The 15,965-nt window shown below is 42.6% G+C and overlaps 1 protein-coding gene across 3 annotated transcripts in view; it reads right to left on the bottom strand.

The window, feature by feature from the left end:
* The window catches only part of EPG5 (ectopic P-granules autophagy protein 5 homolog), a 67,203-nt gene that overhangs the window by 7,412 nt on the left and 43,826 nt on the right, over window positions 1-15,965 (bottom strand). For all 3 annotated transcript variants that reach the window (XM_019531818.1, XM_019531819.1, XM_019531820.1), the window contains exons 31-39: window positions 15,547-15,760; window positions 14,439-14,593; window positions 14,108-14,315; window positions 13,052-13,127; window positions 11,319-11,422; window positions 9,310-9,485; window positions 7,556-7,741; window positions 1,548-1,757; window positions 1,270-1,414 (exon numbers count right to left, since the gene is read on the bottom strand). In XM_019531818.1, the coding sequence (XP_019387363.1) occupies window positions 1,270-1,414; window positions 1,548-1,757; window positions 7,556-7,741; window positions 9,310-9,485; window positions 11,319-11,422; window positions 13,052-13,127; window positions 14,108-14,315; window positions 14,439-14,593; window positions 15,547-15,760 (1,474 nt within the window). The remainder of the gene's footprint in view (window positions 1-1,269; window positions 1,415-1,547; window positions 1,758-7,555; window positions 7,742-9,309; window positions 9,486-11,318; window positions 11,423-13,051; window positions 13,128-14,107; window positions 14,316-14,438; window positions 14,594-15,546; window positions 15,761-15,965) is intronic.

Below are 15,965 nucleotides of genomic sequence, written 5' to 3'. Positions count from 1 at the left end.
GAGTATCCCCTTCAGCCTGGTTCAGCAGGGATGCAGCCAGCTAGGTCTGGAAACACAGGGATTTCCAGCTTCACAGTGCTGTGCTCAGACCGCCACATTAAGGCACGAGGATTTTACCAGACATCTGCAAGCCGTGAGCAGACAGGAAAAACAAAGGCTCCATCTGAGCAACGTTTTGGGGCAGTCCAGCTCTCCCCATCCCAGCTGCTGGGAAAAGGGAAGGTGTTGTTATTGGAGGCTCCTCTAAGGAAGTCCACCTTTTTTCTATCGCCTTCTAACTTTCAGATGTCTCATGAATCAGATCACACCACCTTGCTTTTCACTTGTGAAAAGGTGCATCTCTACACATATTCCAACTGCCCTTTCCCAATATCCCCTTTTCTGGTGGGTGCTGCAAGAAGTGGATATCTCGCTCCTCCTGCCTCCAATAACCATCCATGTGCGTATGTGCACGCAACCCTACCTCTTCTATGATGTCCGGTTTATGGGCTCTCTTTCCTATGCTTCTCCGCAAAGCTTCCAACCCCCTTTAAAGAGGGCAGTTTGCCTACACTAGTATAAAGTATGGTTTGCCGTAAAATGGGTAGCCAGTCCCTGGGTATTTTGCTGGTGTGGTATACCGTACAGTACTATCCACTCTCATATTGCAGATTCTTTTACATTTTCCTGGGTGTCTTCTGTGTGGAATTTTTTTCTTAAAACTTCATCTCTTCCAGGTATGAGGTGATTGATTATATGAGGGTTTCAGTGTTCATTTAAAAACATACAAAAAGGTAGCTTGAAACCACGAATGATAAAGGTTTGAACACCAGATAGCAAAGAAAAACCCTCCAAAAGTGCTATTTTCTACATCTCAAGGTTTTTAAGCTGATTTTTAGCTTCTCATTCACCATTTCAGCACTTAAAATTCACCACAATGTACATTTAACAAGACCCATACCAGATCATGGTCTTCTTTCAAGCTCTACCTCCAATACAATTATCAGCATCCATCTGTTATCTCCTTATATACAGACTATAAGCTCTTGGAGACAGTGACTATCCTTTTGATCAGTGTTTGAACACAGATGTAGTCCTGGTCTACTGTTAGGGCTCCTACGCACCATAGTAATACAAATAACTGGTGAAATTACATGGTCAAGAGAGCCAAACATCTATGGTGAAACTATCCAATGTACTGTAAAAGCAGTAAATAGTTTTAAAATGTAGCTACATAAAAATGACATATCCTGACAACCTTAACAGTCCTGCTGCTTTCTTAATACCTACCCGGAGGGTTAAAGATGACAATATCATCTAAGACTTTGGACATTTCTTGCTCCAGAATCGAAAGGGTTATTTTCCCATTTTGTTCCAGGATGCTGAGGAACTGGACCACCTGCTTAACATAGGCTCGGCATTTCAGTGTCGCATCCTGTTAATATTTTAACAAAAGTAATTACACCCTCAGTACTACTCGTATGGAACACAAGGCCTCACATGAGAGACCACTAGAATATATTCCCAAAGAGGCCAGAGACTTTCCAAAGTCATCTGTCAGTACTTACAAGATGTATGTGACCGTCAGAAGCCGAACCAAAGCCAGCTGAGATTTTCAAGAGTTTCACTATCAGCTCAGCTGCAGTGTCCTTGGTGAGAATGATGGAAGGAGGATAATGACTGCTAAAGTAGTTGATGACGCTCTGATAAGAGGCAATGCCCACAAGTTGCCAGGGAAGGGAGCTTGTCTGTCCAAGGAGGTTAATTAGCGGAGACTCCTGAAGATTGAAAAAAAAAAAAAAAAATTAAGGTTATGCATTTTTTTTTTTTTTAAACCAATATTCATAACATCAGTAGAGTAGAAAACATTTAGATTAGAACAGAGGGGATTCCCAGAGTGAAAGTAGGATGCTATCACTAACAAGGATACTTACACCAACTGCCCTAGAACTTGGCAGAACCCCTGAGGGCTGGTTTGCATGCACCTGCACCTACTATATTTTACAGTTTAAGACAGACCTGCAAAATGACAAAATAACCAGAAGGACTGCAAGACTGTGTTTTGTTCCAGGACTTTTTTTGCAGTTGGAAGCAGAAGCCATGCTGACTGTGTAAGCCAGAACACCTCATGCCACCAGATAAATGGAAGACTGATCTCTGCAGAGAGCTGACCAATAAGCCATGACAAAACTTCTGGGAGATTCACAGTGCCCTCAAAGGTAAAGCTCAAGAGCTATAAAATGAATAATGGGTTCTGTGCAAGATTTAGCCTTACCAGTCTTAGGGTTCTGCAAGGAACCTTTCAAAACCCACTGCTGCTAAATGCAGTGCTTGCAATGCACTTCTTTTCTCTATCAGATAAATAAAGGCAACCATAAAGTAGGACGTGGGTGCTGATGGAACATCAGACATGAGAAAATCTCGAATATCAGACACAGAGTAAACTCCAAGACAGCCGGTTGGACAACATTCAAGAGATGCTGTGACCTCTGACAAAGGAGTTGCACAGGCAGCTGGGCCAGCTTGGAGATGCCAGTCGTCTTGGAAGTGCTGCATCACTGTAACATGCTGCTACTTACCCCACAGATGTCGCCTTGGGAAGAATGTTATGGTCAGAAACAAGTATTTGTAGAAGCAGCTGTATGTCTGCAGCAAAGGTGGTTGTAAATAACTTCACAGCAAACATGCCGGAGCCGAGGAGCAGATTTTTTTCTTATATCATGCTATAAAAGCATAAAGGTTGAGTTTATTTATGTCTAGCTAGTGAAGAGATAGTTCCACATTTATCTTTTTATACTTCTTGATGATTACACCTTGGCTTCTACATTGGAATGGCTTGCTTTTAGGTCCTTGTTTAATAACATTCTCCTTCTTTAAGCAGCCCTTTGTCTGGGATGGCTACAGGTGTGGGCAGTATCCAGATCTGGCAGGCTAATTAGCCTATCATACCACAGGAAAATGCAAATAATAAAAAAAGTTCAGACACATTTTTAAATGGAGTGGGGGAAGCATCTCCAAGAAGAGCCTTCTGAAGACTTGAGGAAGACAAAGATCCACTGGTGGCGCCAGGGAACATTTGAGCCCACAAGATCGGAATCATCAGTGCCTGAAAACAGAATTTTTACAGTATATGGAGCCTCTGCTTCCCCTACTTTAACTAGAATAATTGTAATCAAGAGAAGTCCTGCAGCCAGGCAGGTCTGCTGTGCAGTCGCTACAAGCAACCTGGCCTGGAACCAGCCCTCCAGGGTCATAGCAGGAGTTTGAACAAAAAGATCAATACAGACATCCAGCCAGAGGCACAGCCTTTGCACGAACAAACAATTCTACCACGGCAATCACAGGCCTGTGCATATTTGCGTTTATTACTGAGACAGCACAGCAGGGACAGCCAGGATTTACATGACTGGTCCAGTCCCAAGCCCTTCCCTCACACGGTCACAGGTCAGGATGACTAAACATTAGGGCTCTGCGAAACGCCACCGTTCTGTTCCGACTTGCGTTTTGAGGTTTCCAGGGAACAGCTTTTCATTCTGAATTTCATTTAGATTTTGTTGAAACAGTGAGGCTGTTTCGACGTTTCACCCATAGGCTATAACAGGGAAGCTTGAAACAGCTTCTCCTCCAGCAGGCAGATCAGGGGGCCGCAACCCCAGGAGGACTGCGGGGGCTGTGCCAGTCCTCCCGGGATTGCGGGCCCCTGATCTGCCTGCTCGATGAGGGAGGGAAGCTGAGTGCTGCCACCAGGGACCAGGGAACTGAGTCTGATCGCTCAGTTCCCCTCCCCAGCGCTGCGATCGATTAGGCTGGGGAAGGCAACTCAGCCCAGCTGAGCTGAGTCCTGCGCAGGGTCCAGGAAATCAGGTTTGTACACAGCTACTCAGAGCCATCCTGGGGGCTGTCACTGACTATAGGTGGAGACCATTTAAGGGATTTTTTGCAGAAGAATTAGTTCCCTTCTGCAAGAAAGTTATATCAATGCCTACCAGGAAGATCTCCCTCATCCTACACTAACCTGAATACCTGTATGCCTCTCTCAGGTGCTGAAGACGCCAACTAAGTCCCTTGAAAGCTCTTTTTGAAGAGGCTTCTGTCTCCCTATTTAAAAAAAAAAAACCTGCGCGAGTGTAACAGGGGGCCTCCTCGCAGCCGCTTTCCCTGTGGCCTGCCCACCTCTTCCTGGGCTACCCGCCCACGTTCTCGCCTGTCACGCCTTGTTGGTAAAATTAATTAATGGATGTTAATTAAGCAGGAGGCTGCCCATTTACTACCCCGATGCCAGGGGGCGCTATCTGCGGCTCCTTTCCTCCCCTACACCACAAAGCTCACAGATGGCATCACGATGTTCTCACTATCATCGGCCCCCGCACTGGGCCCCACAATCCTCCTAACTGAACCCCACCTGGATTCCTCCCCTCAGGCGGTCTCTTCCCCCATCGTACCAGGCAACATAGCTCCCTGAGCTGATCCCCTTCGAGTGTGGTCCCCCCAGGACCTTTGGTTCACTAGCCCTGGCCCACCTCCAGGCCAGTTGGGACCCCAGGCCCTCAGCTCTTGGGCATCCCTCGCAGTGGGCCCCCAGCCCTTTAATCCTTCTGGTCCTGGCCCCAGCATGGCCCAGTCAGGGGAAACTTAGACAGGCCTCAGTCTACGGCCCTTACTCTTTCACCATGGGGTCCACCTTCCTGACCCTCTAACAAAGGGGTAACCTACCCAGTCATGGGGGCTAGGGGTTAAGGTGCCCCAACCCGCCTTTCACCGGGGTGGTAACTGGCCAGGCATTTCCTGGGGGCTCCTGCGCCACTGGGAGCCCCACCAGGGCGCAGTTAGGTCATACCCAGGACCAGGAGCCTCCAATCCATCCCCTACAGCTCCTCCCTCACCTCCAGATATCAGCAGCCCTCCAGCCAGGTGATGTTGTTGCCTGGCCTCCAGCAGCAGAACTGTCCCGTTTATATGGGCAGCCCTGCCACCCTCATTAGCTGTGCTTTTATCATTATTTCTCATTCGTTAAAAATTATGAATGGTGGGCTATGGGTATTCACCCCTGCTGGCTTCCCCTCAAAACAGCACACACTAACCAGTCTGGCAGCTGGACTGGTGCGGGTATGAATACCAGCAAGCAATTCCGCAATCAAAGTAAAAAGTGGTCCCTTGCCCAGTCAGCTGGTCTTTTGTGCCAGTCAGTGTAGAAGGAACTTTCTGATTATGAGAGTGATCAGAATTGGAATAGGCCACCTAAAGAAGTTCTGAAGCCTCCATCCTTGGAAACTTTCAGAAGCAGGTTTGACACTTGGCTAGGATGGTTTAGTCGCAGATGATTCTGCCTTGAGCAGGGGGCTGGACTAGATGACACTGTGAGGTTCCTTCCACCTCTACTCTTCTATGATCCTATGATCCCAGGGCTTCAAAACAAACGTTGCCGTTTCGCTTTCTATATATTCCTGCTGCACAAGAACTCTGGAAACGATACATTTAATGTATATGCTTGTAGGGCAAGGCACTTCCATAAACAGGGATGCAAAGGTGGAGAGAGACTCATTTAATTGGGGACTAAGCTAAAGAGCAAGACTAAAGCCATGGGCAGACATTCATTTCTCATGGTAAGAATTTCTGACGTGAAATTCCTACCACCAGAAAAACAGCTGAGGAATTGGAGCATCGAAGTTCCAGCCCCAGGCTGGACAGATACACAGGCAAGCTTTCCAGCCACAGGGCACCATGGGGCTGCTCCTTGGGTCACCTGAACCCTTAGGCTTTTCTCCCAGCATAAAGTGTAATGCCTGTCTGTGGCTTAGTATGGCTACAGAGGATCCCAGACTTCACAAGTAAGGATCCTAAAACTATAAAAAGAAAAGCAATGACCGAAGCAGATTTATACAGTTAAAGTTGTTCTTTCATCCTCTAATAAAACATACTTACGCTCTACAACTCTGGGAAAGCCACAGAATCCTCAACCACTCACTGCTTTTGCAACCACTTCTTAGCCAGGGAAGGAATAATTGTTCTCTTGTAAGCAATGCACAGTAGCCTGACAAGTTTTGGCACTTTCTGGAATACTGCTGTGTCCTACTTCTAACTGTAAAATTCATAGCTTCCCAAGTGAGAAAAATCTGCAGCCTGTCTCCTTTACAGAGGGGAAGGCTGGTGTTTTCTTCAAAAGAAGACAGACTTTTCTAGCTGGATATATCAAAGTTTGCCCCCCTCTAATGCTGTGAATGCAGGTGGATTAAAAATAATAGTGAAACTCAATTCAGAGACATCATGGGGCTTTGTACACACCACATTTTTTGCCCTTTCTTGAGCTGCAATGGCGTGACTGTTTACACAAGTGGGTTTTCCAGGCACTTTAAAAGTCTTTCTGGTACATTAAAGTAAAACTCCTCAGACATAAGTTAATTTGGCTCACTGCAAATTAAAGCGTCACGTCCATGGATATGTTGTGTGCAAACACAAAGGCACTCAAAGACATGTAATAAGCCTCAATGTCCACCAACTGGCACCGAGACTTTTTTGTACTTCATCCCTTCAAATTGCTTCCACTTTTGAATTGCTTCTGTTTTATGGGTTTTTTTGACTGTGCCATTTGCCAGCTCTGTGCTCCCACACCTGCATGGCACGGCATAGGGTGGGAGGAGCAGCACTGGATCTTCCTGCTGTCTTGTGGCACCGGCTGGGGACTGGACTTAATTCATTTGAAAACCAAGCGTGTGGAAACACTGATGTAATGCTCCAAAGCTTAATTTGTCTGAAAAACTAGCGTGTGCAAACACTCATGCAACACTCTAAAATAAACCTGTTTAAATTTTATAAACCTATTTAATTTAATGAGGATTAAACCCCCTGGTGTGTACAGATGCCCCATGACAAATGCAACACTGATAAAATACAAAAACATATCAATACTTATTCTCACAGAACAGACCATAATAATGAAACATTCTAATTACACATGATATAGGGAAGACTGTGGGGGAATATCTGGACAGTTAGCACACCTCACTCAGTCAGACTCTTAACTCAAAGGTGTCCCGAGAGATGCTGTAAAGGAGATCAGAACACTAGCCTGCCAGCTAGGTAACCCAACTTCAACATCTTGTTCTACCACAGACTCCCTGTGCAATGGTTTGTTTCAGTTCAGTATTCAGAAGTCAAATTCACTCTGAAGTGAAACAGTTTTGACATAGTGAGGTACTTACTTTATATGATAACAGAGGACAGATAAGTAGCTACAAGAGAAGAACAATGGTGAATGGTCTAGAAACAGTTTGTAGAATTTCTTTTACCAGAACACTGTAGTTCAAACAGGTTTTGAATGCTTGCTTGATTGCTTGGTAATGACAGCTAAGGTGGAGATCAATGCATACAAGATCTCTGTATTACTTTATCTCTGCTGAACCGCTGTCAGTGCCCTACAGGGCACATTTTCTGGTCTTCAACCATTAATACAATTACTGTTAAGTGTCCCAGTCATCATCTTCAGTGACTTCTGCGCATTTCTAATCCTTGTATCTTCAGGCAAAACCAGGTCAGCAAAGTAAACTGATCTGCTTAAAAAAATCTTTTTCCAAATTACCTCTTTGCTCAGCAGTTGCTCCTCCTTTGCTAGCAGGACCATCATATACAGCAGACAGACAATCATGCCGTGCGTTTCGGGGAGCGGGCTGGGATTCCAAGCATCTGACAGGACACTGACCCAGTTTATTTCACATAAAAGAGAACCCAAGAATAAGAAACAGCTCTTGGGACTGCCTCTTTCCACCTAGGAGAAAACAGATTGGGACCTTTATTTATTTAAAGCTGAAACAAAAAGACGCCCATGCACAGCATCAACTATGCAATTAAACAGCAGGAGCGTTAATTGAGCTAGTTAACAGGAGCTCAGCCAATCTGATATATATATACACACATGACTCCTTTCTGCCCTTTACTGTCCAGAAAGCATAGCCTCTGCTTGCAAAACTTCCCACAGAGAGATGGCCCAGGTCACCAAGATCAGGCAATTTCTTATCAAGAGGAATTATTTGGATTATTGCACACCTTCAGCTGCAAAACTGCTACTGCTGGTTACTTCTTTTTAAAGAAGGCTAAGATATGCGGTTATGATTTTAGATGTGTGGGGATAAGCCAGTACCCATAGAAACATGGTAATGCCTCAAAAGGAGATAATCCAAGCCCCTCCCACCATCTGAACTCCAATTTTATAAACACGTATTAGAGGCCGCCATCTTGGAAATGAAAGATGCCATGATCATCAGCTCAGTAAGGATAATATTAATTTTATACCTCTGTGGAATGATTTTACTTGCATGGCCTGCATTTATAAAAAACAAAAAACAATGCTTCTTTTCTCAACTCATTTTAAACTACGCATTATAAATCTGGACTTTGCATTTAAAGCCAGTTCTTTCCAAAATCTTTGCTATATTACCAACATAATCTGATTACAATCCAGTGTCACATTTTCTACTTCTCATTTATCAATCTTCATTGCTGTGCTATCTGAAAGCCTAGATCTGAACTGACGGTTAAAAACTACATCTCAGATTCTACACTGGGACAATGATTAGGCAGCTTGCGGGCTGAGGCTGCTGCTTCCCTGCATTGCATCTTTACACTCTCCTACCTGACTGCTGCACCTTTGATCTTATGCTTCAGCTGTAAACTCTCTGATGCAGGGATATTTTTTACTGTTTGCTCAGTGCCTAGCACAGAGGCAGCCCAGTCCACGACTAAGGCTCTAAGGTTGCTACTACAATGTAAACAAATAAAAACGATATCAAGGGAAATGAAGGATGTTCCAATGGTTACAGCATTCATCTGACCTACAAAAGAACCAGGCTTCATCTCTCTCCCACCGCATCCATGCTGTATGATCTTCCATATTAGATAGGCCCACATGCATAGAATGGAATTGGCTACAGTGGTGCAAGACTTTCAGAGTAGAGTCCAGAGCTGGAGTTCAGCACCTAAGCTCCCTATAAAATGCATGGGATTCATAACTCACAGCCAAGCCTCTGAGCAGGCGAATACCTAATCTAGCCAAAGCAAAGCACTGACAAAAGCGGGCTGGCTTTCAGACATGCTCTCTCCAAAGGCTAAATACCTCCATGCAACCCTGAGCTATATATTTCATCAAGTGACTTTTCATGACCCTCCATAGTATTAGGACCTGAACCACTGTTTTGATTCGACGATAAGAACATAATCTAATACTACTACTAATATTCTAGAATAAACCTAAAGGTGTATTAATTGGCCCTCATTTAATTTCAAGTCTTCATTAACCAAGTTGACACTGTTTTCTTTCAATCCACATTAGATGCTTACTTTAAAGAATTCTTCCATGAGCATCTGGTCTGGGTGCATTTCCTTCCACGGAAGTCTGGTGAATTCAGTATGGAAGGTATAAAGAATGAACTCTGGCATTTTGGGAGCTGTGCACGATTCACAGTAATGCATCAGATGTAACCAGAGAGCCCCATGATGGCTCGGCAACAGCTTATCTAGATCAAAAGGAAATAATGACTCCAGCGAAGCCAACCACAGAAGGAAAAAAAAAAAATCTGATAATGAGGAAAAGAACACTACACAGTTTCTCAGCCTTTATTCTTTCAACCCATTACTACAGCTTTTCATATCCTCATTGCTCCTCTTTAAAAAAAGTTTATTGGACCATTAGAATATGTCATGGAAAGTTCCAAAACACTTTCGATAGACCCCGTCTGGTTCTGTGGCTCCTTCGTAGTTAAGGAATTTGAAACTTCATAAAAAACACTGCAATGTTTTTTTTTCATTTCTATGATGCCAGTTTGAATCTCACTAAGCCATCCTTATGCTGCAAGTGTGTGATAACCACTCAAATAAACCGATGGCCACAGTGCCATTCATGTATTCTCATACATATAACACCTAAGAAGGCTGTGGCAAGGCTCTAGGTAGTCTCAGAGATGCTTTAAAAATGACTGAGCTCTGGAATAAATTCCCCCTTTAGACTAAGGGTTTAAGGTATATTAGCAAGATAATAACAAGAAATCTGCATTACTGTTTCCCACACTGTGTGCTGTGGATAAATGGAGGAACTGAGTTTTCAGGACAGAGCCCTACACCATCTTATCAGCACTACCTGCATTAAGACTTTTAGACAAAGAACAAGCCTGTTTTGTCATTTATTCTATGGCAAATACAACTGAAATGTCTGACAGCCACAGCAAACAATTCTTAGTAAATGCCAGTATGTTATAGATCAGAGCGAGCTGCATTCACAAGTGTACACCAAGTGGCTCCCTACATACCCTTAGGATCTGCCAACCCCAAAGGCTGACCACGCTGATCCCATAAGATGGGAGAGTAATGTAGAAACCTGAACCTTGCCCAAACCTTTCTCCTTTCCAGGCCTGAAGTAACTGGACCCTCTTACTTTTTTTGCTATATCACCTTTATGACAAATGCCCAGAACCAGCTTAATGCTAAACCCTCCCAGTTCTCAGATCAGTTATAGGGTGACCATACATCCCATTTTTGCCATGACTGTCCGGTTTTAAACACCAGTCCCAGGACAGCCTGCCTATTTGTTGAGATGAACAATTCTGCCTTGTTTTCAAAACCCTCCAGCAAGGAGTAGCAATATGAAGTTGCTGGTCCTCTGGCATCCCGCAATGCTCTGCCTCCCCCGTCCCAACTCCCTTTTTGGCACGTGGAGCTGGGACCACAGATCAGAGAGAGCTAAGCATGCCTGAAAGCAGGGGCAAGCTTGAGTTGTGAGATGTTACAGGACCCTGGGAAATGAAGCACTTAACACTCCCCAACATACATGCATACTTTTCAGGTGTCCTATTCTGATACTCATGAAATATGGTCACCCTACAGTTATCAGTATTTCAGAGAACTGGTCTCCACACCCAAAACTCTAGAGCCTGCCCTCTCATGAGGAAATTCAGAAATGCCTAAATACCACTAATCTGTCAGCGGTTCAGGACCAGACCTAAGAGGTCCCAAACTACACCTGTCATTGAAACAAAAAACAGCCAGTGAAAATATTTATTTCTCTCCCCTCTTCTCTCCTCCTCTTACACCCAGGTCTTTTGCAAAGCCTTTCTGCTTTGCCTTTTAATGAGGACATTGTCAAATACCTCCAAATCTACTACTTTCTCCCTATCCATACCACCCAAACCTTTTTTATTTCATGAATGAGTTTAGAGGGCAGTGAATATAACATAGTGCAGCCAGAAGCTTAGCCAGAAACGTACCCAAAAACATTTTAAAATGGTCTTAGCTGGTAGAACAAAGTGCTAGTCAGTAGAAACACCACAATTTACCAGAAGCTCGAGATCACCCACCTTTAAAGCTCTGATGTAAAATCCCAATGCAATCTGTAAACAAGTGTACCATACTGGAGGCTACTGGAGTGTCACTTTCCAACCAAGGGTAGCAGCGCTCGTTACTTAAAAGCACAAAAGCAATTAAACAAGGTCAGTCCATTTATGAGTTACCAGGGGTAGTAAATATTTATGCAACTTAGCAATCTCTCTGCACAAGCCATCTAAACATATACTGGCTGCTACAAACATGGGGGGTAGGGACCCAAAGAAACAGCACTTAAAGCTCAGTGTGCCCATGCACCAAGTACAGCGCATGCACCAAAGAGGCATTGTGTTAGTTGGACCCAGCTTGCCCAATGTCTGTATAGACCAGGGGCTTCAGCAGGACTTTTTGGTGCTTTTATCTAATAGCCAACTGAATCAGCTTTAGATAAAAAGTGCCAAAAGCCCTACTGAAGTGCCTGATCTACAGATGCTGCAAAGCTGGGTTGAACTAATGTGCTTCCTCTTCCAATAAAGCACTGCTTTTTGGTTTTTCATGTGTCAGTGATAGCTGGATGGATATATTTCAGAGGCATACAAGTTCATTCAAATAGCTGTTTACATTTATTTTCTTCCTTAGAATGGATACATATGTTGAAGCCATATTTGAGACTACAGTACCATTTTGGTTGGCTAACATCTCCAGAATCCTTTCACAAGTGCCAAGCTACAGTATATTCCAGCAACATTAAACTTCCCCATTGAAGATAAAAGATGCATTCACAGCTCAAGACACTAAGCTAAGATGTTCTTCACTATGTGAAAACTCAGCTGTACTTGAAAAACAAAAGCCAACAGCAGGTAGAAGATTGCAGTTGATGCTGACCAATGTTTTGTTTTTGTTTTTTTTTACTTTCAACCAGGAGTCAAGTTGCTTACTGAAAAATGGCACACAAAGGATCAGTATTATGGAAGCTGAATGCAGAAATCTGAAAATCAGGTTCCAACCCATTTCTAGTACTGATTTCCAACAATCACACTTCCTTAGCATTATCTCTGGTCCTAAACAAGATCTGAATCAAGCTTGCAAATATCAAAAGGACTGCCCTGGTAGTGGATTATTACTGCCAAAGAGCCCTTGGTCTAGCACTGAATGTGATGGCAAACTAAAAACTAGAAGAATTTGTTTCTTGTGCAAAAAAAGTCATAGTTTTGATAAGGGCACATCTACACATATCACTATGGCAATGTTGTTACTGCGCCATAGTAACAGTCCATACTGCGCCATATGGTTATTTTTAGCAGCTACTTCGGCGTAGTGGTACGCAATAACAGGGGAGCATGTCACTATGGTGACATAGCTGCTGGTCATGTATAGACACCCACGGACACTACACTGCCATAGCACATTGCTACAGCAACATAGCATCATGTGTAGATACGTCTTAAGTGTTTTTTCAGATTTTCTCAAAATCAAATCAAAACAGAAAATAGTTAGAATTAGGGACAGAACTGAAACTGCTTTTCTTAAATAAGAGCATTTCCTTTAAAAAAAAAAACAAAAAAACAAAAAACCCAAAACCTTATTTAGAGTTCACGGATTATTTCTGTAATTGTCCTAATGATCTGATGCATTTTGGAAGAGGTGTTTATATTTTAAATGAAACTACTACTTGATAATTATGCTACACTAATCAAAATAAGCCCTTGGTTTACAGCAATTTAACAAGTCATTTAATTCTGACAAACGGAACTAAATTAATGTTTACCTCACATCATCTTTATCCAAGACCAGTATCCATGGTTTAAAGAGCTCAGCAATAACTGCATACAAGGACTGCAGCGCTAAGGAAAAGAACATGTGTGTCACTCAAGTACAACAGCAGCACCAAATTCACAAATTTCCAACCCAGATAAAAGACCTTAGCTTATTCCTAAAGCTAAGTCAATTTTGTATGGGAACATGAAAACTGGAAATACATTAATGAGTGCTTTGCATCTTTCAATTGATTTAAGCATTATCTCAGTATGAGTCTGGCAAGCATCATTTGCATTCTGCAGATAGGTTAACTCAGTATTGCCAACTCTCATGATTTTTGGCATTGTCCTTAAAGTCTGCACTTCGGGAATGTGAAAAACATAGCTCTTTCTTTATACATGAACAAGCATTATAAAGAGCTACATTTTTCACATTCCCAAAGCATAGACTTTAAGAACAATGCCAAAAATCATGAGAGTTGGTAACACACTAAACTGACGCAGAAGAGGCAAGAGATTTGCTTATGGCTAGAACCAAGTAGGTCTAACGTCCCAGCTCATGGCATAAGACTGTTTATTCTGTCTGCAAATAATGAGAATGACATGAATACACCCAAGAGTAAAACATAGTGCCAAGAAGCATGCACAGACTCACTATTTTAACTGTTTCGCCTAACAGTAAGAGAGCAGAGAAGTTGTGCAACCTTTGTGTAAAATACTGCATGAACAAACTGGTTTCCTTACCTCTCTCTCTCACCCCTTTAATTCATCAGACTTTTGCCAAATGTAGGACTGCCTCCACTTTCTAGATTCTGGAGAAGTTTAAAGCAAGCTACGGTGCCTGTGTATACTTACTGCAGCTGCAGTGAACAAAGGCTCAGGAGCAGCATTCAGTGTGACAGTGTTCCTAAGCTTTTAAGACTAAAGCTACACTTTTCCAGTGCTCACAGATGGAGAGGAAACCTTAATAAGGTGAGGACTTGACTGTATTTGTGACTGACTGAATATTTCTTCAAGAGTACAAATGAAAGCTCTTTCTTAAAAGTATTTGCGTTTGTGTATATTACCTGATAGAATTCGGCTGCTGCCCACTGGCTCTTGCGCTAAATTGACAACTTCTGAGTCAATGAGCCGTTTCACAAGGTACTCGAGGAATATATTCATTTCAGCCACGTAAGGACTCCATTTCGAAAACAGGCCAAAGGTCCTGAAGTCCAGCGAAGCCAATCGTAGCTTGCTAAAAGAGTTGGAAAGCCATTCTATCGTCTCCGTGACCTGTAAAAAGCAGAGCGCTATGATTCAATCACAGAAAATTGCACAGTACTATATTACTGATTGATGGCGAATATTAGCTCCAACTGAAAAATATTACAGATCAGCCACAAAATGGGTTCCCACCTGCTCTATGGACAGGAGAAGATTTGCAGAGTTTCTTAGTACTGCACTTTCAGTGGAGCCACTCTTCTTGAAGCTTCCTTGTTGTGAGGAACAGCAACCCAAAGTTTTAAGCGACACCTTCCAGCATTCAGGGCTCAGGAGCTGATCTGAAGAGCCTTTAGGCAAAGATAAAGTGGCTTGTGTTTTTAATTTAAACAAAAAAAGCCCCACACTTTTATAATCATACTGCCCACTTTAATTCCTCTTTCCTATATTAGCCACAGGTGTTCTAGATGGTACAGAAAATAATAAGACTGCATGATTTGAATTTTAAAACTGTACAAGCACCACTTATTAAAAATGTATCCATTTCCCAAACAGGTATTTTTACGTTTATTTTACTCTCTTCTATTTGTAGGATGAATACAGGCCTTCAACATGGCTTGTGCTAGGCACTATGCAAGCCTAGTAAGAGAATGTGCTGCCTTAGAGTTTCTAAATCAACAGACAAGGCAAAGGTTGAAAGAAAGGGAGTACTGTCACCCCTATGTTACAAAAAAGAATAAAAGGTACAGACAGATCAAGGGAACTGCCTGATGTCAAGCAGAATCCATGGCAGACCAGGGAATCAAACCTGGGTTTCAAGGGTTCCAGTTCAGTGCTTTAAAATGCAAAACCAAGCTAAGATTTGTCAAAAACAAGGATGTTATAATTGACATTAAACTGTTCATTAATAGAAGATATTCCAAGTCTGCCAATGATAAAAAAACTCTGCTTTGTCTCCTTGCACAGCAGCACAGGATGAAAGTATCTCATCACTTATCTACAGAACTTGATATGAAGCTTTTTTTTTTTTTTTTTTTAACCTAGGCTAAATGGTTATTGTAGAAAATATTGCACCTACATAATATGCAGTCAGTAATCTAGAGAAAAATTTGAAACAGCATTTTATTTTCAGTTTAATTGTGCAACTGCAAATAAAATTAATTGAGTTGCATTCCTTTTCCCAAATACTAGGGCAATAAATCTTAAGGCAGTCTAGTACAGTTCAAAAGTAGCAATTATTTAAAAAAAAAAAAAAAAAAAAAAAATCAGTCCAAAAGATCTGTTGGTTGACTCTGATACTTACTTTGTAGAAACAGCCTTAGAAAATCACTGTAATGATCAGGAAACTGATACCGGATGAGGCAAGTCCAGTGCTTGCAGAAAATATTAAATGGCATCAAAATGTCTTCTTCAGGCTCAAGACCACATGCATTGAGAGCCAAGTGAATGGACTCCAGAAGCCTGGTGCGTTCAGACAAAGGCGGCTTAGTGATGTTTAGCCATTGTGGAAGATCAAACTAGAACAGGAGAGAGCCAGCATTCAAGTAATGGAAACTTCACAGACTTCAGTGGGGTTATCTACATCCTTAAGCTTAATTGCATGCAAACACCTTGATGAACTGGAGCCTTATAAGCATAATGGTTCAGACTGCAGGCATCTGTATGGTTTGACAAGTTTGAAAAATGGGATTGGGAACCCTTCTACCTGTAGCCTAGGTCTTC

This window comes from Crocodylus porosus, unplaced genomic scaffold, assembly GCF_001723895.1.
Source record: "Crocodylus porosus isolate Cpor-Errol unplaced genomic scaffold, CroPor_comp1, whole genome shotgun sequence".
NCBI lineage: Eukaryota > Metazoa > Chordata > Crocodylia > Crocodylidae > Crocodylus > Crocodylus porosus.
This window is presented reverse-complemented; position numbering and strand designations above follow the sequence as displayed.